The sequence below is a fragment of the Semicossyphus pulcher genome, unplaced genomic scaffold (assembly GCF_022749685.1).
Source record: "Semicossyphus pulcher isolate SPU_LCO1_2020_fin unplaced genomic scaffold, fSemPul1.0.p SCAF_13, whole genome shotgun sequence".
Lineage (NCBI taxonomy): Eukaryota > Metazoa > Chordata > Actinopteri > Labriformes > Labridae > Semicossyphus > Semicossyphus pulcher.
In genome coordinates this window covers 25982987-26007502 of record NW_027211637.1, presented here as the reverse complement: position 1 = coordinate 26007502, position 24516 = coordinate 25982987, and the positions used below count along the sequence as shown (strand labels likewise).

The following is a 24516-nucleotide window of genomic DNA, read 5'->3' as shown; positions in this document are numbered from 1 at the left end:
CATTGAGCTCTCAGGGCCACCGTACAGGTCTTGTTCTATTTACATCACAGTTACAATACTGATGCAAAAGCACCACAACTTCTACGCTACAAATCCAACCAGTGTCACAGCAAACAAGATGAACATCTACAGAGCTCAGCGTCAGAATGTAATTAGTAAAACAAGTGGCTTCTAATCTTTAACATTAATATCACTCGCAGCTTGTAATAAGCCTTTATTAAGAGATGCTAAAAGTGCTCGCGTCATCATCGGTTTCATTGAATCTCTTGCTTGTCTGACCGCTTATTTCCTCCTGCTCTGTGACCTGCTCGTTGCTCTCGTGGGACGAATCCTTCATCACGCTGTAATAAATCGGCACGTTGTACTCGGCAGCCTTCTCCTTTCGTCGCCTGTTGCACTTGCAGAGCTTCTTGAACGCGACGCGAAACTTCTGAGACATGAGGTTGTAAATGATGGGGTTGATGGCGCTGTTGGTGTAGATGCACATCCGACAGAAGAGCAGGAACCAGGTGTTGTGGTAAGGAGGGTCGATGAAGGAGTTGACCACCACCAGTGTTCGGTAAGGCATCCAGAGCAAGGCGAAGAGGATGACCACCACAGCTAGCATCTTTGTTATCTGTTTTAAAAGACGAGGGAGAACGGAGAAACAATTATATTAACAGATATGCTGATGACACGACTCATGTCAACATGCCAGAAGATGTCTGATAACTACTCCTGATATCTACAGCTAGCTAGTGGTTCTGTGAGGCTGCACAAAGGGTCATCTGTGCTAAATGCTAACTTCAGAATGCTAACATGTTTATTGCTGTTCTGATTGACCACACTTGTGAGTTGGGTGAAATGGCTGCCTTCATAAAAAGGTTGAGATCCATTTATCAATTTTAATCTGCTTGTCTGAGGCTAGGTCACCATGGCAACAGGCTAAACAAGTTAGTCCGGACATCCTTCTCACCAGGAACATCTTCCAGCTCTTTATGGGGGAGGTTCCAAAGGTTCATAGGTCAAATGTGATATGTATTCTCTCCAGGAAATCTACCCCGGGTCTTATACCAGTTGGACGTGGCCAGAAGACCTCCAAAGAGAGGCTCTCAGGAGGCATTCATATCAGATCCCCTAACCACCTAAGCTGGCTCCTTTAAATGCAAAGGAGCAGCGACTCAACTCTGAGCTCCCTCCGGATGTCTGAGTTATGCAATAATCAATCAAATATGTGTATAACAGAAAACCATGTCTGTCAGTTTCCTCTGGAAGGCAGTCGCTGTGTCGCACAAAAAGAGCTCCACATGGACTGGACTTCTTTCTCACTTCTTTACAGCTGGACAGTCCTGGCATGACGTGGGTGTTAGTTTGCTAATTAGCACGACACGATGAACACGGCGCTGATGAAAATGTTATAACTTTTTCATTGCTATGGTCATTAGCCAAAGTACTTGTACTGATAAAGGAAGGTTTCTGGTCCCCAAAGACAGGAGGATTGGTCCTCTGGGAACCATAAGCATCTGTACAAAATTCAGAACCATTCAAAACCTGCCAATAGCTGTTGATTGATCTGGATCTCTACCAAAGCGATGGATTGATCGACCAAAATACGATGCAGCTAGTGTGATAAACCATTACTTTTACTTCTTTTAAAGGTCAACACATTTCAATACTTTCTCATAAAAAGGTATTCATCTTCTTTTTACTCTACACCGTGTGTCCGTCTACACTTCCCAGTACCTGTTTCCTTGCAGAGACCGCCCCCTTGTTGGCCTTGTTGGTGCTGTTGGAGTGACCCTGGTGAACCGACCCGCCTCCGGCCCTGTCGTTCAGATGTGACGGCAGAGGGCTCATGAACAAAATCCTTGCGATGAGCCCGTACAGCACGGTGGCCACGGTGAGGGGGATCACATAGAACAAAGTGAAGTCCAGAAAATAGATCGGCATGTAGAAGCTCCTGGACACACGGTAGCCACACGTCACCACCACCCCGTTGTTATAGACGGTTTCATCTGTGTCCACTAAGAAGAACCACATGATGCAGTAGAGAGAGGTGAAGATCCAGACTCCGGCTATGATCTTCTTGGCCCGGGAAACGGTGCATATGAACTGTGCCTTTATGGAGTGACAAATGGCAATGTATCGTTCGATGGTGAAAGCCGTGATGGAGCAGGACGACACGTTGATCCCGAGGTACTGAAGGTAAGTTATACACAAGCATCCTGTGTAGCCGTATATCCAGAAGGCGACAACATCCGAGATGTTTGGAAGCCCTGCAGCCAGGAGCACGATGAGGTCTGCGACAGCCAGGCTGACGAGGTAACAGTTAGTGGGGGTCACCATGTGTTTAGTGCGCAGCACAACCAGCACCACCATGATGTTCCCAGCAATCCCAACAACACAGATGAGCAGTGTCAAAAATATTGTTATGACCTGCTCTTCAAGAGGGTTCAGAGGCATTTCTGTCAGATTTACAATCCGGGCGCCATCCTGGAAGATGGTTGTGTTGTTCTCCATTGTGTTTGAGTCTGGTTGCCACAATTCAGTTGATCTTCAGCGGCACAAAACAAGAATCCTAAAGACACAAACAGAGACACATCAGAGTCGGGAACTGTATAAAGAATATTGGGATGTTGAAGGGGTTTAAAGTTCTATAAGGGTCCCTGGTGTCATTAACATTTTTGCTGACTCTTCCTTTGACTTTTTTTTGGAACATTTAAAACCCACCACTCCAATCTGGTACAAAAATGAAAGAGGCTATAATCAGTATTTTTACAGAAACTATGTGAAAAATGAAAATGTGACGTTGGTATTGATGAACCGTAGCGCTGTTTTGCTTCACACTCTGGGCTCACATATATCATGGTTTTGACTGAGAACTCAAAAGCTCTTAAATCCCAATGTACACTAACTACTCAATCAGACGGACGCAATTAGCTCAGCAGAGCCCTCAAAGGCTAAGAGCCAGATGTTTTCCTCAGGAAAAACTGTGTTAAAGGACACTGAATATTGGACTTACTGTACCTTCAACAAGCGGACTGACCAGATGACAGAAACATGACTCCAAATGAATAATAATGTTGCTCAGTAACTGCTGGATGTGTAAAAAGCCTAACATATGAATTTAGAAGGTTATGAATGTGGATGTTGTTCACAACTTGATCCTGCTTCCCCCAAAGTGGCAAAAATCTGTTATTGCAGGTTCGCTATAATAATTAAATCGTATAATGTTTTAAATCAATCTCCTACTTCCAGCCATTCGCCGATATAAAGACAATAGATAAAAGATTAAACTTCTATCTTACACATTAAAACTATTCTGCTGGTTGAGGTAACCTTTAAAGAGCTGTTTGATCCTGTGTGATCTTATTAGATAGTTGACTATAAAAGGCAAATTAAGACCTAAAGCAGTGAAAAAATGTGATAAAGTACATTTTAATGAACCACTGCGCACACCTGAGCCATTATTTAGAAACAGAAAATTCTTTATTGTCTGCTTTTTGCATGCAAAAGACAGAAATTCGCCTTTGACTTTTGTGTGCACGTAAAACAAAGGGTAACACATTTGTACGAGGACAATATATACATAATAAAACACATTAAAGGAGGCCCTGGGTTCTTAATGATGGATATTGAAATTAATATAAAGTGCTGTGTGCAGTATGAGGTAGCAGGCTGACTTAAAGTGTCCTTTGTGGATATTTTATCCTTTTTGGTTTTTAAAATTAGACTCAGTCGAAGGTTGAAATATAAATATGTGTTGACTAAAATAAAAAGACCCTCCTCGTCGGTTATTCTTCCTACAGCAAAAAGAAAAACATATATAATCCTCTCCCTTTGTATAACCTCAACCTGAAATCAGCCGTGCAGCCAAAGAAACAACGCAGCAAAAAAAATGCTCGAACATTTAAAGTTGATTTATGTCCAGAATATAAAAGTATGCAACAGTAGATAAAAACAGAAAAAAGTGTCCCTAAGAGAAGAAAATGGAAATCTTACCATCGTTTCCAAACGGCAGCGCTCACTCTGGCATTGTGGCACAATCAGGTGCAATCAACCGAGAAACACAGATGACTGTTCAGTCCTTCTCCAGAGCCGCTCCAGCCATCACATCTGTCTCTCTCTCTTTCTCTCCCTCTCCCTCTTTTCCCAGTGCACCCCTCCCTCTCTTTCGCATCACACACCATTATATCCACACTGCGACGCACTGATTTGTACAGCCACCAACTTAAAAATCAATTCCACCTCCCCATCCAAGCTGAGAGTGTCATGTCAGACCACTGCGGCCAAGACTGTGACCATAAACCCTGTAATTACCAAGAGAACAGAGATGGTAGCCTGCAATTCAACACATCACCCATTGCAGTGAACGGCCATTCAACTGAAATGGCACTAATTATGAAGGCGGCCTTTTTTTAGCCGTTTGCTGACATAATATAGAGCACATGTCGCCTTGTTTAAAAGGGGAAATTAACATCTCTCTGGTTTTGCATAAATTTAGGAGTGTAGACTTTAAACATATCTTGTCTCTTGAGGGAGAAACAGGAACATGCATCACAAGATTAAGCTTTCTATTCCTGTGAGGCACAATTGGAAAAGCTTTCATCGCTCCCGGCGCAGTGATAGCGCAGTAAATGCTGATACTGCTAAAACCTGCTCGCAAGAAATATGACATTAAAATCTGTTTCTCAAAGCTGTACAAACTCACACAAACCACTTAGTGCTTTCCATAGGTAGAGGTTTAAGAGCTTTTTGAGCTCTGTCTGTATGAATGCTAATGCACGACGGATCTTTGCATGCTTTCATGAAAGAGTAGTTTTCAGTGGCAGAGCGTTCAGTCCGCCAGGCTTCCTCTAATGAAAAGATAACAGCTTCATAAAGGTAGAGAAAATCCGGCAGGGCCATTTAACTGACTGATTGAACTGCTGCATGCTGAGACGTCCATCAGATAGTGTTTGAAGAAACGCTACATTAGTGTGAACACACTTCCTGTCTGCTGCTCGGGTTAAAAACTCATGCTGTGCATCAAAAATTAGTTTAAACCGTGAGACAGTCATTCTAATTTAAAGTGAAGATAAAGGAAAGATATAAGAATAGTTTAACTTTTTGGCTGACCACCGGGGTCACACACGGGTCTGTATGTGACTGACTGAGTGAGGGTTCTTTCACAGCCGTAGAGAGAGATAGATACATCACAATGGCGGATCATGGAGCATATTGGACCACCACTGACTCGACTCTCTGTCTATACGGCTCTGGATACTTTGTTCGGGGAGTAGGCGGGGCTGCTCCTCCGCTGCTCGTCTGCTGTCCTCACCTACATCTGCAGAGCGCACTTGCTTTCAAACACGTTGTCATCGGCCTCATGAGGACAGTCCTTGTAACACATTGCCCACAAAGGCGCACATTGACCTGATAGTCAGCCACATACCAGGTTTTGACCTAGTCATGTTATATTTCCCGTGTTGCAAACACACTGATCAGGTGTGGTGAATAACATTGATTATCTTGTTATAATGGCATCTGGCGGTGGGTGGGATATGTTAGGCAACAAGTCAATATTTTGTCCTCAAAGTTGATGTGTCGAATAATGGGCAAGCGTAAGGATGTGAGCGACTTTGACAAAGGCGAAATTGTGATGGCTCGACGACCGGGTCAGTGCACTTCCAAAACTGCAGATCTTGTGGGGTGTTTCCACTGTGGTGGTCAGTACCTACCAAAAGTGCTCCCCTCCATCGATAAAACAAAACACGTCTCTGCCATCGTTTAGTGGCAACTTGTTGAAACTTAGCGAGCTTGAAATGTAGTAATTAGTAGTAGTAACGTTAACGTTAGTAGTCAGTAGTGAGTTTGCAAAAATTATGATGAAGGTTACAGCTGGTCGCGCATCGCCGAAGTGGTTGCCATAGGTTACACATAATGATATGCATAGCATCTCCCCGTCCATTAACGGGATTGGCTCCTTAGGTTTGTGACGTCTCAAACCTGCCAATCTGAAAACGTGTTGTTCAGCCTGTCCTTGGTACACTGCAGTTTAAAAGCAGACAGGCCCAGCCATGGAGATGACTGCTGATGTTGTCCCTGATATGTCTTGAAGCACATGAAGAACACCACATGGAGATGTTTACGAGGTTAAACACTGGGGGCTTTTAAAGTGATGTTCTGCTGGAAAACCTTGGGTCCTGCCCACTTTGATATGAACCACCTACCTAAACAATATTGCAGACCAAGTACGCCCCTTTATGGAAACAGTTTTCTCTAATGGCAGTAGCCTCTCTCAGCAGGATAATGCGCCCTGCCACACTGCAAACATGGTTCAGGAATGGTTTGAGGAACACGACAACGAGTTCATGGTGTTGACTTGGCCTCCAAATTCCCCAGATCTCCATCCAGTCGAGCATCTGTGGGATGTGCTGCACAAAGAAGTCTGATCCATGGAGGCCCCACCTCGCAACTTACAGGACTTAAAGGATCTGCTGCTAACGTCTTGGTGCCAAATACCTCATCACACCTTCATAGGTCTAGTGGAGTCCATGCCTCGACGGGGGTCCTACACAATACTAGGCAGGTGGTCATAATGTTATGGCTGATGGGTGTATATCTTCCATGAACCTCTATGACCATAACAGACCTGTAGCCTCCATTATCATACTGCAAATATTCTGTTTCAGCTTGTTCGTGTAAAATAAGTTTTGCTTTCTAACCCTGAAGCGACTTTAAAAAAAAAAGAAAAGAAAATGGGATGTGAAGAGGTACATTTTTATTTTCATTCTAACAATAATCAATTTTTCGCTTCACTGCATTTCAAGCCCTGCGCTGTCGCACACATACAGTAAGCAACACACTGATGTGAGAATTTATAGCAACAGAAAACACATGAATAATTTATCATTTCTGGACCAACAACAGTGTATCGTCTTTACACAGGCTGCCGAGTCTGGAGACGATAATGAAGTGGACAGAAAGTCAGGAGTAAAAATAGATGATACGGAGGTATTCTATTATTATTCTGGGATCATGTCTTAAAATACACTTCCAAAGCCTCATGGGAGTTTTCAAGCAGAAACAAACTGATGTGAAGGAGAGCGGAAGTGACTTTTTTTTAAGGGAACATTGATTAAAATAGGCTGGAGAATTATTGGATTTGTGCATGCAACAGATTTAATAATATTATAGGCCAATAAAACATGTATAAAAATGAGTTAAATCCAATCGTTGCTGTTCATTTCATAACACAAAGAGGTGTCTTATGCTCTTTCCACATCTGTCTAAAGCACCATAGTGGCATCTAGTGGGGCTGAGGGGTAGAAGAAATAACACACCTATACAATAAAGGGAAAACAACCTCTCACACAAAGAACTGAAAAAAACAAATTAACATGTACTTTGAACTAAATGTGAAAAAACAGTATGATATCTTTGTGCTAACATTCACATAAATGTTGAGACGAAACTGGACGAGTACAAACTTTTCCCACAGTATCAAGAAAGTCAGGATGATTCATGATCTGGGCACCTTCAGTGTCTGACGCAAATCTCATCCAACAGTAGTGGAGACGTGTCACCAAACACACCTAAATGTGAACATCATTTTGGCACTAGAGGGATAGTCAGATAATTTCAGAGAGTCAGTAGGACTCATCCTCTGAAGACCACGAATGTCTGATGAAATTTAAACACGTGGAAACAAGTGGTGGACTGACAGCTGACATTGCATTCCGTAGCCTCACGCAGCCCCACACAGCTAGCATCGCTAAAAAGATAACCAGAAAAATTAAAGCATCAAATTGTTCAGTGAAACTTCACCCACGGGTGACCTCAACAGAAATAACCTCATTCTGCTCTTTTTTATTCAACTTCTCTTGTATTTTCTTCATCAAGTAAGCCTCCCTCCTCTCCTCCTGCTCTCTGAAAAAGGATGCAGAGATTTTCCTGCGCAGACGTCTGGCGTAAACCTCGATGAACACCAGAGCGTAGCTCATCAGCCAGAGACATCCGAGCAGGAGCGTGACTCCCAGGCTCGGCGCTGAGGTCGTCACGTCACAGAGCGACGGCTCGGGGTTGAAGGTCCACTTGTAATCCCTGTGGAAGTGGGTGAACTCCTGTGTTACGCAGCTACCTGGGATGATACACGAAGCAGGGAGGAACCCTTGAACCTAACAGGAGATTAAACAAAAAGAGAAAATGCATGAAAAAGTGAGAAATACTACAGGTGACATAACAGGAAGTAGAGCGGTCTTACCTTATAATCCACACTGATGATGGCAGATGTCGGAGGAAAATCCAGCAACCACGGCATAATGAACTGAACTATATGAAACACAACATGATCCAAAACTACTATTAAAGTTATTGCAATGAAGTATAACGTTACGACAACCAGTGTTAAGAAACAGGAGGTGCATTCCTGACTTGTGATTTTGCAGCTCGTGGGACATACTTTATTTTTAGCTGATCTTTTGTCACCAGCATGAGTCGCCTTGTGCCGGAGCTCTTTGGAGATGTACAAATTATCAAACTGAACTGATGTCAGGTAAGACTTCAAATAGCGTGCAGATTCGAAGATTAGCAAGGCAACAAAGATGGCAGCGAGGATCCTGTTCGACAGCAGCTTGCATTCTTTGAGCAGGTTCCTTGCGTGTGAGAAGTTGACCTCTATCTGCCCGATCAGCTTCGTAAACCTGCTTTTAACTTCTGACACATCAACATGTGTGAAGTGATCTAACTTCCTCAAGTTGGTGACAATGCTCAAGTCATCCCTTCTCATTTTGATGGTTTCCTCAACAAGGTCCTGCTTTGCTCTGTTCAAAGGTTCAGATGAGTTTAGTAAAGTCCTTGTAAAACCCTCAGCGGTACACTTCAGGATGCGTGCAACCGCTCCTACGTTTACTGTAATATTTGGGACGACGTTCAAAACTAAAATCAGGACGGAGGCTGAGATGAGGAGTTTGCGTCCCTCTTTGGTGCAGACAGTGGGCAGAGTCATAGTCAGCACACAGCGCAGAGGGTGACACAGGAACGAGACCAGAAACATGGCCACGCTGTAGATGCAGGCGGTCTGAACGCACGTTTCATGGTTGTATTTCAGAGTCTTTGACAGCCAGTTGTAAAGCAGACCGCCTGTGATTACGGCGAGCGTGAAACAGAGACACAGTAGAGTGATGATGTCTCTGCCAGCAGGTGACGGTACTGAGAAAGCATCCCAGAGATACAGCAAGACAGATTTTAGAGCCTGTCTGCAGGATCCTGTTCTGTTCCTGAGGCGAGAAAATAACATTAGAATCTTCCTTGAATAGCTTTTTGGAAATATGCTTATTTGCTTTACTTGCCGAGAGTTGGATAACAAAATTAAAAACTGTCCATTAAAGATGAAGCCTTACAAGCTAGTAGACTGTTCGTTGAGCTTAGCATGAAGACTGTAAACAGGGGGAACAGTTAGCCTAGCTCTGCCTAAAAGTAAGAAATTAGAAAATCCTTAATCAGCACCTCTAGCGTTTTTCTGGCAACTCCACAATCACAGGAAGTCCAGGAAGTCATCACAACCCTACCAAAAAATAGTCCTTCACAATAAGATTACTTAATGTTTCACAATTCTTTCTAGATATTACATTAATTAAAGACTTTAACAGATGCTGGTAAGTGGATATACTTCCTATCTTACAACGAAGCCAGGCTACTTCTATCTCCTGTTTTCAGCCTGTATGCTAAGCTAAGCTAACCAGCTGCGGGATCTGCTTCACATGGCAAAAACAGACAGAAGAGCGCCATGGATCATCTCATCCAGCTCTTGGCAAGAAAGCAAATGAGCAAAAGTATTTGCCCCCAAAGCATCACACTGTTACCTTAAAGCTGCTTAAATAGCAAGGAGGCTCGTTAGCCTAGCTTAGCAGAAGGGCTGGAATCAAGGGGAAACAGCTAACCTGACTCTCTCCAAAGTTTGAAAATAAACTTAGCAACATCTTGTAGTCATCACTAAATAACACATTGTTAGTTTAATATATATAACATTAAACTATTTCAGTTTATTTGTCTCCTCAACACTTTACAGTCTCATTACTGTTAAACCACTTTTTAATCACAAATTCCTAAAATCTGAATTGATTTCAGAGGCTCAATTTCCCATGAAAAAATGAATAACATGCCACAATGATAATGATACTGTTAATTATTAAGTAATTTACATAGATGGATTTAAATTGTGAGATCCTCCTCGAAACCATTCTACCACTGAGGCTCAAGTTAAAATAAAAACAAATCAATAACAGGTTTTACCTGACAGGCCGCATAATATTCTCTGTGATGAACTTCATTCTCTCTATGAAATGATGAGCTCAAGGTAAAAACAGGACTGGGAAGTGTTGGAGGACTGTGAGGGTAAAAAAGGGGAACTTCTCTGAACAGTCACGGTCATGTTGATATTTGTGGGTCGCCTACATGTTCCCTCGAGGGAATAGAAAAGACAGCTCTTCTCCTTGCTAACCAAAGGCTACATGACACAAAATCATATGAAGAGGCATGACGTAATTACACACACGCACACACAATGTGACACTGGTCATACGAGATCAGTTTCAGAGTCATGATTAAATGTAATAAGTAATTTTTATCATGGTGACATTAGGCTCATTACTGTTTCCTGTTATTTGTTGTCCACAGCTTCCTCCAGCTTATCACAAAAATGTAAACTGTTCAAATAACTTTTTTGTTGTTGTATGAGGATAGAAATAGCCTAAATAAAACAACTGTGAATTAGCGTTTTTCTGCCACCAGCAGTTGGTTTCAGTTGAACATTCTGTTGCTAGTAGCAACAACCAGAGTTCTATAGCAGTTTAACTGCTGTTTTTGATCTGTAAACAAGGAAATACAGGAGACATCTTTTATACTATGTAAACCCTTGTTTGAGCGTTATCTGAAGGCAGTGATTTTAAACACAGCTGTTTGATGAGCTTACTGTTCCTGTGATTACCTTACTGCTAACAAAGCTAGCCACTGTACTAGCTTAATGTGTTGCTAACACAGCATTCGAAGTTGTTGAATTAGCCTACTGTTGGTGTTGTGTATTTAAATCTTTACTTTGTGGACTCTATTTATGTTTACAGGTCAAATAAGTCAGTTTATCAATATAATACTTTTAGAGTTTATGTTTATGTTTCATTTAGCCTCTATAGCCCAATATCACAAATCATAAATTTGCTGATTTGATTCGGATAAGGAAAACAATCCCCATTAAAACTCTTTAATGGGAATATTTATAGATAGATTTTAAACTTACATGAAGAATGCATTCAGGATGAGCACAATAATAACTGTGTTTTACCCATAAGGAGACGTAACGTTCTTTAACCGTAAGTACTGTGTTTCCTCCAGGCATAAGGGACAGTACAGTCTTTACTGTTGTAAATCAACTTTTGTAAATCCATTGTTCCTAAATTTGTTGTGTAACACTTTTTTTCAGTTTCACAATCAATTCCATTAAAAATTTTTATGGTTAACTGCTGTCTGAAACCTTTATTGGAAGTGGGTGTAGCTTACTGTGCACTTACATGCAATGTGAGGGAAGACTATGTATTTGTTATGTATTTATCCAACACAGACAAACCAAACGCAATATACTTTTTAGACTCTTGATGTGTTTTTAATAAGAAATAGACTTAATGTAAAATGATTGCTAAAGTTATGATTGATACAGGACATATGAACTTTGGGTAACCACTAGATATTAAAATATGCCTAATCAGTCTTTAAATCAGGAAAAAAACAAAGATGTAAATCAGCTTTGGTTGAAATCTGTGCTGTCAGAGGTTGTTTGTGTCGTGCAGGCGGTTGGGAACATCCCGTTGTGGTCTGTGGGTTTTAGTTGAGCATTTTATAGTTTTGCATTTAAACACCACAGGACCTTTCGCACCGACCCTGCTAACACTGAGTAACCACCACGGACTTGCACAAGTTAACCATTGTTTTTAGGCCTCGTGACTTCTGACGGTTTACTACAGCAAACAAACATTGTAAGGAATTCACAGCTGTGTGCTCCCTCTGGCTGTGTGCGAGTGTTCAGAGGACAAAATGTGTTAAATATGTGTGAAACCTGAAGCCACAGCTAATCAAAACCCATTACAGGACTAACAGAGACTACATGCAATTATTATAATACAGACTCCACAAATTTATTTGTAACAGTTCTATGCGTCACTTTGTAACAAAATGTACAAATTCATTAGTGTTGATTCAAACTCTAACATAGAAAAGATTTAAAATGTGTTTATGTTCTAAAGCTTTGGCAGCTTCACATGTGTTATATTATACATAACAAGTAACAGAATCTCTTTGTGATTTTAACCAAAAATATATATTTTAAAACAATTATTCACAGAGGTCTCGCTCATTCTTCCAGCAGAGGTCAGCCCAGCAGCATTCATACAAACAGGATACTCTGCAGTCCGGAGTTTCACAAATATAAAACACTCTTCAGAGCTCTGGCTTCTGCTGTTGTTTCAGTTACTCAGGTTAAATGTCTCTCCTGTCCAGCTTTAAGACGGCAGAGAGTAAAATAATGCAGCTTGTTTTAAATTTGTTTCATCACTTAAAACTTTAACCTACTATGAGGAGTTTTAACTCGTTGTGAAACAGTCTAAATTTAAAGCTTATTTCTCAACATGACCTACGAAAGCAAACAAGCAGTTCCACTTTTAAAGCTAAGATGTTAACGACACAAGGCGTGCCGCTATTGTCTAATAAAGGGCCGCCAAAATCAACACAAAATAAAATTCCTCATAGTTGCTTTAAAACTTGGTGTGTCCCAAAACAGTTCACAGCACAAAATCTTTTCAGAGCCTCAAAGACACTCAAGTATAAGAAACTTTTATCATGACAGGTAACAGCTGAAGCTCCCGGAGCATTCTGATATTAGTGACACAGAGTAGATGTCTACAGACTTTTGTCCCTGTTAAGTGTTAAATCTTTTGCCACTTCTATGCTCAAGCTGAGATTGAGTGAGCGATCAGAGTGTAGCATTGAGCGGCTGGACAGATGAGGAGTGCACATCGGACAGAGCCGCAGACTGGTTGAGTGGCCGAGCCCAATCTGGATACGTGTTCAAGCTAAACATGGCGACGCCCCATGTGTTCATGGCCAGAGCGACAGAGAGGACACCCAGGATGTTCATGACGAAGCCAGTTTTCACCTGACAAAACACAAAAATATGATGAAATGAAGGTAACAAAAGTTTGAGTGTCAGGTGCTGATGTGAAGATCTTACCATGTCTTTGACCATGAGATGTCCTGATGCAAAGGCGATGGAGTTGGGGGGCGTGGACACTGGCAGCATGAAGGCGTATGAACATCCTATTGTTGCAGGTATCATGAAGTACAGAGGGTTCACTGAGACGTGATTAGCCTACAGAGTCAAAGGCAAAACAGAGAAGGGGTTATAAGCCCTGTGCTGAGAAGAGTTATTCCACCGTTGCGCCTTTGGTCTCCTCATTATTGCAAAAATATTTTATACGGACGAGTATAGTCTGAACCTAGAAACATTATATTCTAGCCAAGATCTTAAGGTGTTGAAATATACTTAATATGTCAAGCTGCAGGGCAAGTAACGTCACAACATCTAGAATCATAAAGAAACTGCCTCGAGTTTAACAGTTCCTTTTTAAAGCGGCTGAGGCTGATGGAAATGCAATAAATTAGCAGGAATTTGGTCAAGAACCCAAGAATAAGGGAAGTACAATAAATTGACCTGATGGTGTCACTTGATTGAAAGTTCTCTGATGTTTTCACAATTCACACGTTTGGGTAGCATGACTGGCTGTACAAAGTTTCTCGGAAATCCATTAAGCAGTTTTTGTGACATTAAATAAAGGCCATAAATGTATAGCTCGTAGTTTCACCAGAAGAAAAATCTGGCAATCAATAAAGTCAATAGACTTCGTCCACTGGGAACCTTAAATGAACACTTAATGGCAATCCACTGAGATTTTGAGATATTAAATAAAGTTGTCGGATCATCACTTCAACTTAATAATAGACTGTTTTTGTACCTACTTCTGGGGTTGATGCATTTATGCTGGTAGCTGATTTGTGCAGGTTCTGAGATATACATGTCTTTCTGCCTGCACCTGATTACAATGAATGTGTTAGTTAGTTTATAATTATATAGAAATATGGGCATGACTACATATCACTAGAGGAAATAGCATAAATATATTTTTGTTATAATAAAGCAAAGTTTTGGGTCGTTGTGGTTCAGTAAGTATTTAATATAAATGACAACTAAGGACACTTAGTCCTATACATCCTGTAATTGATTGTCTGACTGGGTGCTCTGCAGCATTAGAACCACTTCAAAGTACAAAAGCCCAAGATAATAATTACAGCAGCAGCAGTTAATGTCCAACAGGCGAAAAACATAAGAACATCTATTGCGAGAGTTAAACAAGCCTTTGACTAAGGTCGAGGTCAGCAACAAACGTGTGAAACATCAACAAGTCCTCTAGTGAAGTTATGACCATTTCACCAACAGGAGCACACAACTAAAAGAGTCTAACCCACTATTTATTTTTAAAGTTTTGACCATTCTTACCAGTTCAGCAATGACAGGTAAAAATATGATAATCGTGGCAGTGTTGCTGGCGAACTCAGTGAAACAGGCCAGGAAAGCAGTGATCAACATCACAGCTGCAGCGGGAGGAACCTCGGCCAAAGGCTGGAGGTGGCCTCCGATCCAGGAGGCGAGTCCAGACTCCTGCCAAGAGCCACAAGATCGGGGTTAAGGGTCAGAGATCAAATCAAAACATACCAAAGCAAAGTTACGGACAGAACCAAAAGGGACAAAGGAGCATTGAGGAAACAGGAGAGATAGATCTATTACACAGACATATGACATGTTAAAGTTAATATCTTAGATAAGAGTCACTCATGGTGCATTCAGGTGGAAGGAAACGTTGGCAAACAAACTAATCTTATCTGCTTTCATGCCTAGACTTAGACACAGTACCACTCTACAGCTAGGCGCTTTCTAAGCTAGCATAGAATAGAGAATGGAAAAAAGAGGACCAATGGTGCCAATGGTAGAAGAATCAACATACCAGCACCTTTACATTTCACTCATAATATCGAGTTCGTTAAATTTCAATAGAAAACAAAGAGAAAAAAGTGACAACTTGTGGTTTTTAATTATCAAACCTTTTCTGTTACAAGCAACCAGCAGGATCTCCAGGAAGTCACTGCTCCCTTCCAAGAAATAGTCCGGCACTTAACTCCATGTCAAACCACAACTTTATCTTTTACTTTTCATTGTTTTATTGATAATATGATATGATTGACAAATAACCTATAACTTGATAATTACGTGATGGATTTTGTTACATTTGGACAGAGACATGCTAGCAGTTTCCACTTGTTTCCAGTCTCTGTGCTAAGCTAATCTAAATGGTTGCTGACCTTAGCTTCGTATTTATCACACGGACATGGGAGTGGTATTAATCAACTTCATCATCACTTCCAGATCCAGATTTATCCAGGATTGGAAAAGAACATTTATAGTGGAAATCTAGAGGGACATGCAGCCATATTTCAAGTTAAAACAACGTACTTGATAGCCCAGCTAGCATCGGACAACAACAAATGTTAGCATACAAACACTTACAGGCTAACATGACTGTTAGCTAGGAATTTCCACCTTTTCCACTGATTGTTTCACACTTTCAAACTGTTATTACAACAAACAAATTAGCTGATAACATATAATGTGTATTTTCACTCAGCAACCATTTTCCTCTGTAGCTAATTTCAATGTTAGCTAGGCAGTGGCTGAGTGCTAACATTAGCTGTTAACTGACAGTGGCTAACGGGTTATCAAATGTGTTTTTTTTATCTTGAAATGTGGCCCAATGTCCCTCTGGATTGTCAATGCATATTGCCTTTAAGTTGCTGATCAATGTGGAAGCAGTGAAATGATACTGATTGTCAGATTTCCTACATTTATGCAACTTACAACCTGGAACACAGCAGTATGCACTTGAAACAGTATTTGAGCTATCCACCCTGAGCGTGACGTCAGAAGAACTTGTCCACCGGTTGTTTTTGATAAATTCTGTACATTTCTGATGCTAATTACACTTCACTGTATGTAAATACGTGTTTACCTCACAACCTTTAGCCATCGCGAAGCCTCCTCCGAGCAGCAGAATGATATTCCAGGGAACAGAGTCCTGAGCTTTCTTCCACGATAACAGAGGGACAAAAGGAGTGTTTGCAGCTGAGGAAAAGTAAGAAAGGACACACTTAAATACAAGATTATGAAATTATTTGTGATTAAATGTGATTAAATATGAAGCTTTGAAAAAATTTGAATTTGTCATGTTAAAAAGCACATTTTCTCTAGACCATCACTGGCGTTTGCTAAAACAGAACAAGACTAATGTAGTTCAGTTAAACGTCTTATTAGCAGTTCAAAACCAGACTTCAGTTTTAACAATGTCTCATTTACTGATACAGAAGACGCCTTCCACAGCTCTGAAATCTTTTGGTGTATTTCATGGTCAAGACATTTAACATAACAGAATTATGACCGCAAAGAAATCAAGCAAGAATATCATAAATCTTACAGAGACTAGGAGGCTCGTGAATGTTCCTTTCACAATAAAATTATTTTAAAGAAGTCTTTTAGTCCAAGTATAATCAGTATTTTACACTGAAAAGCTAAACCTGCTTCATCCTAAGTTGTTTTTTTGCATACATTGATTACTTCTTATCATATTTGTTCAGCCTATATGTTCTTGTGCTAAATTTAATGTTTTGATTAACTACAACCAATTTTCCACTCCAGCAGACAATTAAGATTTCCTATTTTGAAATTTGACCTACATCGAGAGGAACGAATGCCCCGTGATTTGCTTTTTTTTTTCTTGCATCCAGTGGTTTATTTGACCAGCTGAACATAATATACACAATCACGCACACGTGTGTCTCCAACACACTTGAGACACGTGCATACAGTTGTTGTGCGCATGCTCTCATAGAAACACACTTGCACAACAAAAACCCCACAGTGTGACAGCATAGTTCAGAGAGATTATTCTAATCAGAGAAACAGAGAAACTGTAGTTTGAGCTCCACAGACTCTCTAATCTACATTATTAACATTCTTCAGCTTATTTTCAGCATTAACAGAACGGCTGTTCTCGAGACGCAGACTGACTTTGAATCTTTCACAAATCTTTAATAATCAATTTTACCCGCTGACCTTTCCTAATGCAGCCCCACACGCTGCTTACTGTTATACCCCTTTCCCCCCTAAATTTAGCATGTTGACGCAGGTTTTTCAGACCCTTCTTTTCCGCTGTGTCACCGTCTGACGTCACAAACGCGCCAGAGACAGGGATAGTAAACAGTGGAGACATTACGGTGTTTAGGTCTTTATTGTATCTACGTCTCATTCAGTCTGTTTATCAAACTCGCCGTCGACAAATTTGGAACGATGACTGAGACAGGTAGACAGGTGGAATTTAGAAGCTGAGGTGACAAGGAGTTGCAGAAGTTACTGACGAGCATAGCAACGCGCCGGAAAGGGGCGAAGATTACCGAGTCAACATGGGTTTTGTGTTCAAATCAATGCCGATCGGAGCCGCGACGATAATGACCAAATTAGCAAAAAAGCCGGGTGTTTGCGTGTTTTTTGACCAGTGGGAAAGCAGTGTGCCTCACGTTTTTGAGGAAACACTCAGAGCGCCAAAATTTAACTTTAAGTCGAAAAGTGCCCGACGTCATTGCCGTTTTTGGTCATTGTCCAATTGGATGAATGTAGAGGCGGGCCTTCTGTCGATTTACAAACCAGTGGGAAATTTAGGCTAACCCTAACCCTTACCCTTTTATACAGCATCTCCTTGATTGGATGATAATCACTATTTGTTCCTTTTTGCTGTGCTAAGTTCGGTACAGATATTATCACACCTGTTAATTAATGTCATGACCTTATTTGTTTTATTACAGGCAGTAAAATAACAGATCAGATAAGAAATCAGACTATTTTGTGTGGTAAATTGAACATTAACAGGTGGTAATTCACTGACCTTGAGGGTCAAACCACCAGCTCAGAGACGGTTTCTGCGAGGGGAAGAAGAACAATATAGATACGATGATAACACCTGTGACGGCGTCTGAGACGTACCTGCAGGACAAGAAGAGGAAATAATTAACAGAGATAGATTCATGACAGGCCTGTTAATATGTAGATATTTTCCACAAATGTCTTTTTCTTACCCTTTTTTAAAAAACACAGACCAGCCGGTGACAAATTTTGGATCTCTCGTGAACAGCAGAACGGCGAATAGAACAAAGAAGAAGGAGATCGCTCCCTCTGCAAAACTGAAACATAACATTTAAAGTAAAAATAAGTTACAAGCTCTTTGATATAAATGTACAAATTCACCCTGTAATGCATGAGATTGAAGACATACACGAGTCCTCACTTTATGGGCCCTAGTTTTCTGTAATCTTCTTCTATTAGAGCCCTTGCTCTTGCCTCTGCCTGGGCTCTTTGGTCCTGTTTCTTGTAGCACAATCTGCATGAAATAAAAACACACATCATTTCAGGGAAACATAATTCATATTTACAAAAGGACACATTAAGAGGAGGTACAATTAACAGCAGCTCTCGAAAATAAAACAGTCGTGACATTTGGCTTAATTGTCTTGTTATTGAAAATTAAGCAAATATTTGATAACACATTACCGTGTATTCAGTCCTCCGTAGAGAAACGAGATCCAAATCCATCCCAAAAACAGGAAGAGAAGCATGAGCGGGAAGGCGAACGCAAACCAAGAGCCAAAGTTAATAAGGTCGCATTCTGGAAAGTAGCTGTATGGCAAAGAGACTGTTGTTTAACTGACAAAAAGGACGGCAAAGTTTTTCCTGTGTGCTGAGCAAAACAAAGATACCTTTTCAGCTGTCCAATCAGAATGAGGTTTGGCGCGGTGCCTGTCAGCGTGGCGGTGCCTCCGATACTGGCTGCATAAGGGATACAGATCAAGAATCCTTTCCACACCTTCAGCTGATACTGCGCCTCCGACTGGCTCACCTCAGCCGTCCCCGGGTCGGTCTGCTCCCTCCCATCCGGCCTTTTGAAGATTTAAGAGACAATATTACCTTAAACGAACGTTTGATAAATACATGAACTCCACCAAAGTTTAGAGGGGATTATTTTCATTCAAAGAATTTAACAGGAAGAAGATCAATACCACTTTCAAGTCTGTAGAATAAATCTGAAGTTACAGCAAGCAGGCAGTTAGCTTAGCACAAAGATGGAAAACAGAGGGAAGCAGCTAGCCTTGCACTGTCCAAAGCTAGCTAAATCAGCGAAGCTCACTAGTTTACACATTATTAAGTTAAAAGAAAACAGTGTAAAAACAAGAAGTTGTAGATGTGCAGGATATTTTGGCACTATTTCGTGATTGTGCTAGCTTTGTGTTAGCGTTGTGTATACAATTGCAAGTCTTTACACAAAGCTAAAGGTCTCTTGACTGTAGCTTCAAATTTACAGACCTAAGAGTAGTATAGTAGTAGTTAGTCTTCTTAGCAAAGTGTATTCCCAAAATGGCGTACTCAATATAAACGCCAACATAACCCAAGTGTTTTTTTCTTACCCGTCTATTGACAGCATTTGTTTTTCCGAGGGCACAGAGGGCAGTGAATGGAGCTTCACAGTCGGCTGGCCTGAAAGGAAAAGAGGCAGAGTTTGTGATACGTTCACAAACAACAATGATACAAAACAGACTTGGTGTAGTATAAACTAGACAAATCACATGTTTTAGTATCAGACTTTAGGGGCATCCAGCATCATTAATCACTTACCACATAAATATTGACTAACTTTGTTTCCGAAGACACGGTGTATTGGAAAAACTGAACAAAGTTCACGTTGGGTTACATATTATACATACAATGTTAAAACAACAACAACCATTTTTTGCTTTCCACTTTTCAGAGGGTTGACACTTTTGATAACACATAAACATAAAATGGCAATATTTGTTATTTGGGACTGACGAATAATAAATGGACTCTATAACAGAGTCACTTCACCCATTAGATTGTTGCCAGCCATAAAGGCTCAAGTTTGGCATTATGGTCATCACCAACTTGTTTTTTTTTTTTGTGGGGGATCCAAGTGACCATATTTGGAAAACAGGGTGGATACGCATTGCTAGGCGTTAGTTAGCCATGCACTAAAGACTAAAGCACACCCTGATTTATCGTATACGGTACTCAAATGCATCAATCAAGACTCTTCATGATTTCAATACAAAAGGCCCTTTTTATGCTAGCAGTGATGTGCCCCTGCTGGCCGTTAGAGAGAATGCAGGCTTAAGGCACTTACACAGTAGCTTCACTTTTCAAAGTTAACAAAAAGTTACAAATTTACATGAATTTTACATACAGAGCAATTGTATTATCTCGTAGCTCTGTTTTTGGTCTCCACCACTGCCTAAGATCAATATCTAGCTCGTAGCAGCTTATAGCTACTCCACGTTCACCAGCTAGTCGCTAACTGTGTCTGTCTGTCTGTTTGGTGCTGGGCAGATAGTGAAGAGTGGGTTCATCAGGGCGTCTTTCCTGGAAACAGTTGCCTCTTGCTGGTGAAAGGTGAAAAGTGAAACAGTAAGACCAAAACAATGAGCTGCTACACGCTCAAATGTAGCATTAAGGGGAACTGCAGATTTGGTTACAATTCTCTGGGAGTTCCTCACTATACCTTTCACCTTTTCATGGTAGTTTCATTCAGTTGTTAACATATAAATATTGAACATATGCAAGAGGTCATACTCCATGTCAGGCTTTAACCGTATAACTTACCGTTTATGATATCCCCCTCAGTATCCTCTGAGGACTTGCACTTCTTTTTCAGGGTCTCCAGGTCTCCGAACAGACTCTCCAGGATGGCGTTAGCTATCGGGAGCATCATGGCTGTTGTGGCGGTGTTGCTGAGCCACATGGAGAGGAAGGACGAGGTCATCATCATTCCCAGAATGAGCCTGTGAAAAATCATTTAATTCACAATTAAACACTCTTCGAAAATATGCAATGAAGAAGAGGCCTTCTCACTTACAGAAGAAAGCTGATGTTCAATTCTTATATTCAACAAATAGGTCCAAAATGGGCCACAGATATTTACTTTAATTTTTTAAAAGGGCTATGTACATGTCTTAAATGTCATGACACTGTAGTTTTGGGCAAATGGAGTAAATAGTGTGTTTTTTTAGGGATTCTTTTCAGCTGGATTGATACACATTTGGTGCTGTAGTGTGTGTTTTTAGCTGCAGGATGGTGATTTTTTTGACTGACTCAAATCGATCTTAAAAGCCCATTTTAAGCATAAAAACAGAATGGCCATCGCAAAAGTGAGGCTCACTAATATCTTTCAATCATTTTTGGACAACACAAAAGCTCTAAGGCACAAAGGAATCAGATCAGGCATTACAAAATCCTATAATTGTATTTCCTGTTTTCTCACCAGGCTGGTTTCACTCCGACAATAGTTAGGACCTTCAGGGCGATTCTGCGATGAAGGCCCCACTCCTCAATGGAGGAAGCCATCACCAGACCGCTGAGGAACAGAAAGTTGGTTTCTAGGAAGTACTGAGGGCAGACTTTCTTGGATGGAAGAATTCCCAGTGTTGGGAAGAGGCAGACTGGAAGCATCGCGGTGACGGCCAGAGGAAGGGCCTCTGTGCACCAAAACAAAGCCATCAGCACCACCACATAAAGACATTTTCCCTCCTAAAAGAGAAGCAACGTGGTTGTTAATGATCAGGTAACTTTGAAAACAATAAGAAACTGTGGCTGGAAAAAAAAGCAGGCATATTAACAACCAAAGTGTGTTTCACAAGTAAGGACTTGAACCGATCAGACAGGCACGAGGCACACCGCACGCCTTTTCTGTGGAAGCCTACAGTTACAAAAAGAGCAGCTTGCTGAAAAAACAATGACAAAGCCGCCCCCGGCTGCTAAAGCGCGTTCTGTCTGATCGACCCAAAGAAAGTTTTTTGAACATCCGTGAGAATTACAGAATACAGAAGTACCTTTTTAATAATAATACAATTATGTTTGTAAGAGAGAGAGAAAACACAGACAGGTGTATGGAAATATGAAATAGAACAAATGCATTAATTTAAAGAGTCTCAAACACCTGCTGTCGTCAACACTTGGATCAAGGACGAGGTTAACTGTGGATCAAACAGCTAAATAGCTGCTGTGTGACTTTCCTGTGCTTTGCTGGCATCATTTATTGCTTAATTTTCATACCCGAGTGTGACCACATCCAATTCAAAGCCAGTAAGAGGAAAGTTTGCTGACACTTGAAGGACAATGTATTGGTTTAAAATTGATTAAAACTAATTTGTGCTATTATGAACATGAACCCTAGATTAGAAGAAGAAGAAGTTAGAAGGCTATTGTGGATTTGGGTTTAAGGCATTAATGTTGTTAATTAATGACAAAATTTGCTCTAAATATGATTCACCTATTAGAATAATTTTGATCTTAACCATGGTTTGGAAGAGTTTGACCATGAATGCACCATGTATATCTGCACGCTGGTGCCCCACCACATGCTGCTGGTGCCCTTTGTATTATTTTGCCCCGTACCACAGACTGCCTGAGTCCACCACTGCGTGTGTGAGCATGTAATACATGCAGAGAAAATGAAAGGCATTCAGTATTGTGTCCTGTGTGGCAAATAAATATAATTACTAGGGCTACAAGCAACGATTGTTTACACAAGTTAATCTGTCAATCAATGTCTGCCACGTCTATTAAGCAGGAAAGTCCTGTTCAGTCTTAGTGTGGGGAATCAATGAGATTAATTCAGTATTAACGCATAATACCGAAGAGACACCTGAAATCACACGGTGTTTAATCACTCACCTTTGCCGGCAGAGTAAAAAGAAGAGGCAGAAAGAGGAGTGGAGCGAGCAGGACGACCAGCTGTTTGTGGACGCACCACAGCTTCTTGGGCACAGCTGATATTTTCATCCTCAAAGAGACGTGTTGCTGCGTTTCAGGACAAGGCGCTCCAGACTGGCTGAGGAGAGCCGGTCAGGGAACACTTTGAAGCCTCTTGCTGAGTCCAGAGAAGATTAACTACGCGCCCTGATAGTTTAACTCCTCGTAGGGTGGTGTCAAATAGTAAAGAGGGACAGTCTGTCTGTCTGTCTGTCTGTCAGGTTTCCCACACGCAGGACTGATTCATCTTTAGAGGCAGAGAAGTGGAAATGACCTCTGCACAGCTCATGCATGCTAACAGGCTGCTTGCTGCACGACTTGATTGTTTTCTATTGGGTCAGTGTTATTTAGTTCTCCAAAGGTTTTTTCTCCCTTGGAGGTAAAACACAAGTGAAAGTTAACCGTTTAATGGTTCCAAGCGGAAGAAAAGGATGCAGCCAAGAAAAAAGAGAAAACTCACACTGACCTCACCGTTTAGTTTTATCCCGAGCCTCAAACAAGCTGTTAAGAAATCCATTGAAAGTGCATTTTTTATAGCTTCCATTGACAAAAGCTGTGCGTAAACCTGGTAATAAACCTATTGCACAACATGCACACAAAACATTACTTAATACATGACTCAATAAAATTAAACATTCACTAAAGGTCACATGCTAGCAGCTCCTTGAGGCTGCACACAGATCAGCATGATAAGATGCTAACATAGCAGGTGATGTTTATTTATGTCCATTATCTTAGTTTAGCTTGTAAGCATGCAAACATTTGTCGAGTAGCACTCAACACAAAGTTAATCCATCCTTAGTGCCACAGTGCAAAGACAACAACACAAAGTAATAAAGTGCACGCTGGATAAGACTTGCACATGTGCGTTGTGGGGTAGCAGCACAACGGTTTTGTGGGCTTTGACCCCAAACATGAGAAAGTTTTCCCTTCAATTAGGTTTGTCACATGTTAGCGCTTAAACTTGGCACTATGACAAGAATCACCCTGCATTTTCCTGACTATAGCTGCGTCCCAATCCAGGGGCTGCAGCCTTCGAAGGCCGGTTGCGTCACAGAAGCGTGTCGAAGGCTATCCCAATTCAAAGGCTCCTTCAGATGATTCCCCGACCATGGAGGATCCATCGGGTGCATCCTTTGCAGCCCACCATATTCCGAGATGCATTGCACCTCCCACCTGTAGAGGTTCTTAAACCGCAGTGCATCATGGGTTTTTTTTAGGACAAATATTTTTTTACACAGTGCAGAGAATGAAACTGGCTGGAGCCTGTTGCCATGCTAAAGATATTTGTGCAACAGGAAAACAATGTAAGGAAGCCCTTAGCGGACATGAATCTATTTTATTTACTCCGTTTTTTAATTCTGGTCGTTTTCTCGAGATGTTGACTTATTTATCACGTTACCTCGAGATAACAATGCTGCACCAGATGGTCCTAACTCGTATCCCCAGAGTTACAAAAGCACAAAACAAGCATAGAAACAGGCTTAACTTGCCTCACTGGTGTGGGCAATGGCAGCACGGCAGATCTGCGTCTG

At 41.1% G+C, this 24516-nt stretch overlaps 3 protein-coding genes across 3 annotated transcripts; all 3 read right to left on the bottom strand.

Moving 5' to 3' along the window:
- Positions 1-217: 217 nt before the first annotated feature.
- LOC138590013 (thyrotropin-releasing hormone receptor-like) lies at positions 218-2499 on the bottom strand. Its single transcript, XM_069660533.1, has 2 exons — positions 1723-2499; positions 218-616 (listed from the first exon to the last, which is right to left on the bottom strand). The coding sequence occupies exons 1-2, from the start codon at positions 2497-2499 to the stop codon at positions 218-220; spliced, it is 1176 nt and encodes a 391-aa protein (XP_069516634.1).
- Positions 2500-7784: 5285 nt separating this feature from the next.
- On the bottom strand, positions 7785-10393 carry ocstamp (osteoclast stimulatory transmembrane protein). The gene is given in 4 exon segments (XM_069661054.1): positions 7785-8138; positions 8225-9239; positions 10255-10325; positions 10328-10393. Coding segments are annotated over 4 exon segments (1506 nt in total).
- A 2586-nt stretch (positions 10394-12979) lies between these two features.
- slc13a3 (solute carrier family 13 member 3) lies at positions 12980-23011 on the bottom strand. Its single transcript, XM_069660231.1, has 13 exons — positions 22904-23011; positions 21492-21757; positions 20834-21012; positions 19624-19693; positions 18919-19098; positions 18713-18838; positions 18450-18542; positions 18241-18345; positions 18051-18148; positions 16125-16237; positions 14561-14722; positions 13238-13375; positions 12980-13162 (listed from the first exon to the last, which is right to left on the bottom strand). Exons 1-13 carry the CDS (start codon positions 23009-23011, stop codon positions 12980-12982), a joined length of 1821 nt encoding a protein of 606 aa, XP_069516332.1.
- Positions 23012-24516: the final 1505 nt, after the last annotated feature.

What these genes read in the sequence shown, in the direction of transcription:
- LOC138590013 (XM_069660533.1), bottom strand. Translation starts at nt 2,499, where the DNA reads ATGGAGAACAACACAACCATCTTCCAGGATGGCGCCCGGATTGTAAAT. An exon ending in CGGTCTCTGCAAGGAAACAG is followed by an intron (nt 617 to 1,722) that starts GTACTGGGAAGT and finishes CTTTTAAAACAG; the next exon opens with ATAACAAAGATGCTAGCTGT.
- slc13a3 (XM_069660231.1), bottom strand. Translation starts at nt 23,011, where the DNA reads ATGAAAATATCAGCTGTGCCCAAGAAGCTGTGGTGCGTCCACAAACAG. An exon ending in CGATGGCTAAAGGTTGTGAG is followed by an intron (nt 14,723 to 16,124) that starts GTAAACACGTAT and finishes GGCTCTTGGCAG; the next exon opens with GAGTCTGGACTCGCCTCCTG. An exon ending in ATCTCATGGTCAAAGACATG is followed by an intron (nt 13,163 to 13,237) that starts GTAAGATCTTCA and finishes GTGTTTTGTCAG; the next exon opens with GTGAAAACTGGCTTCGTCAT.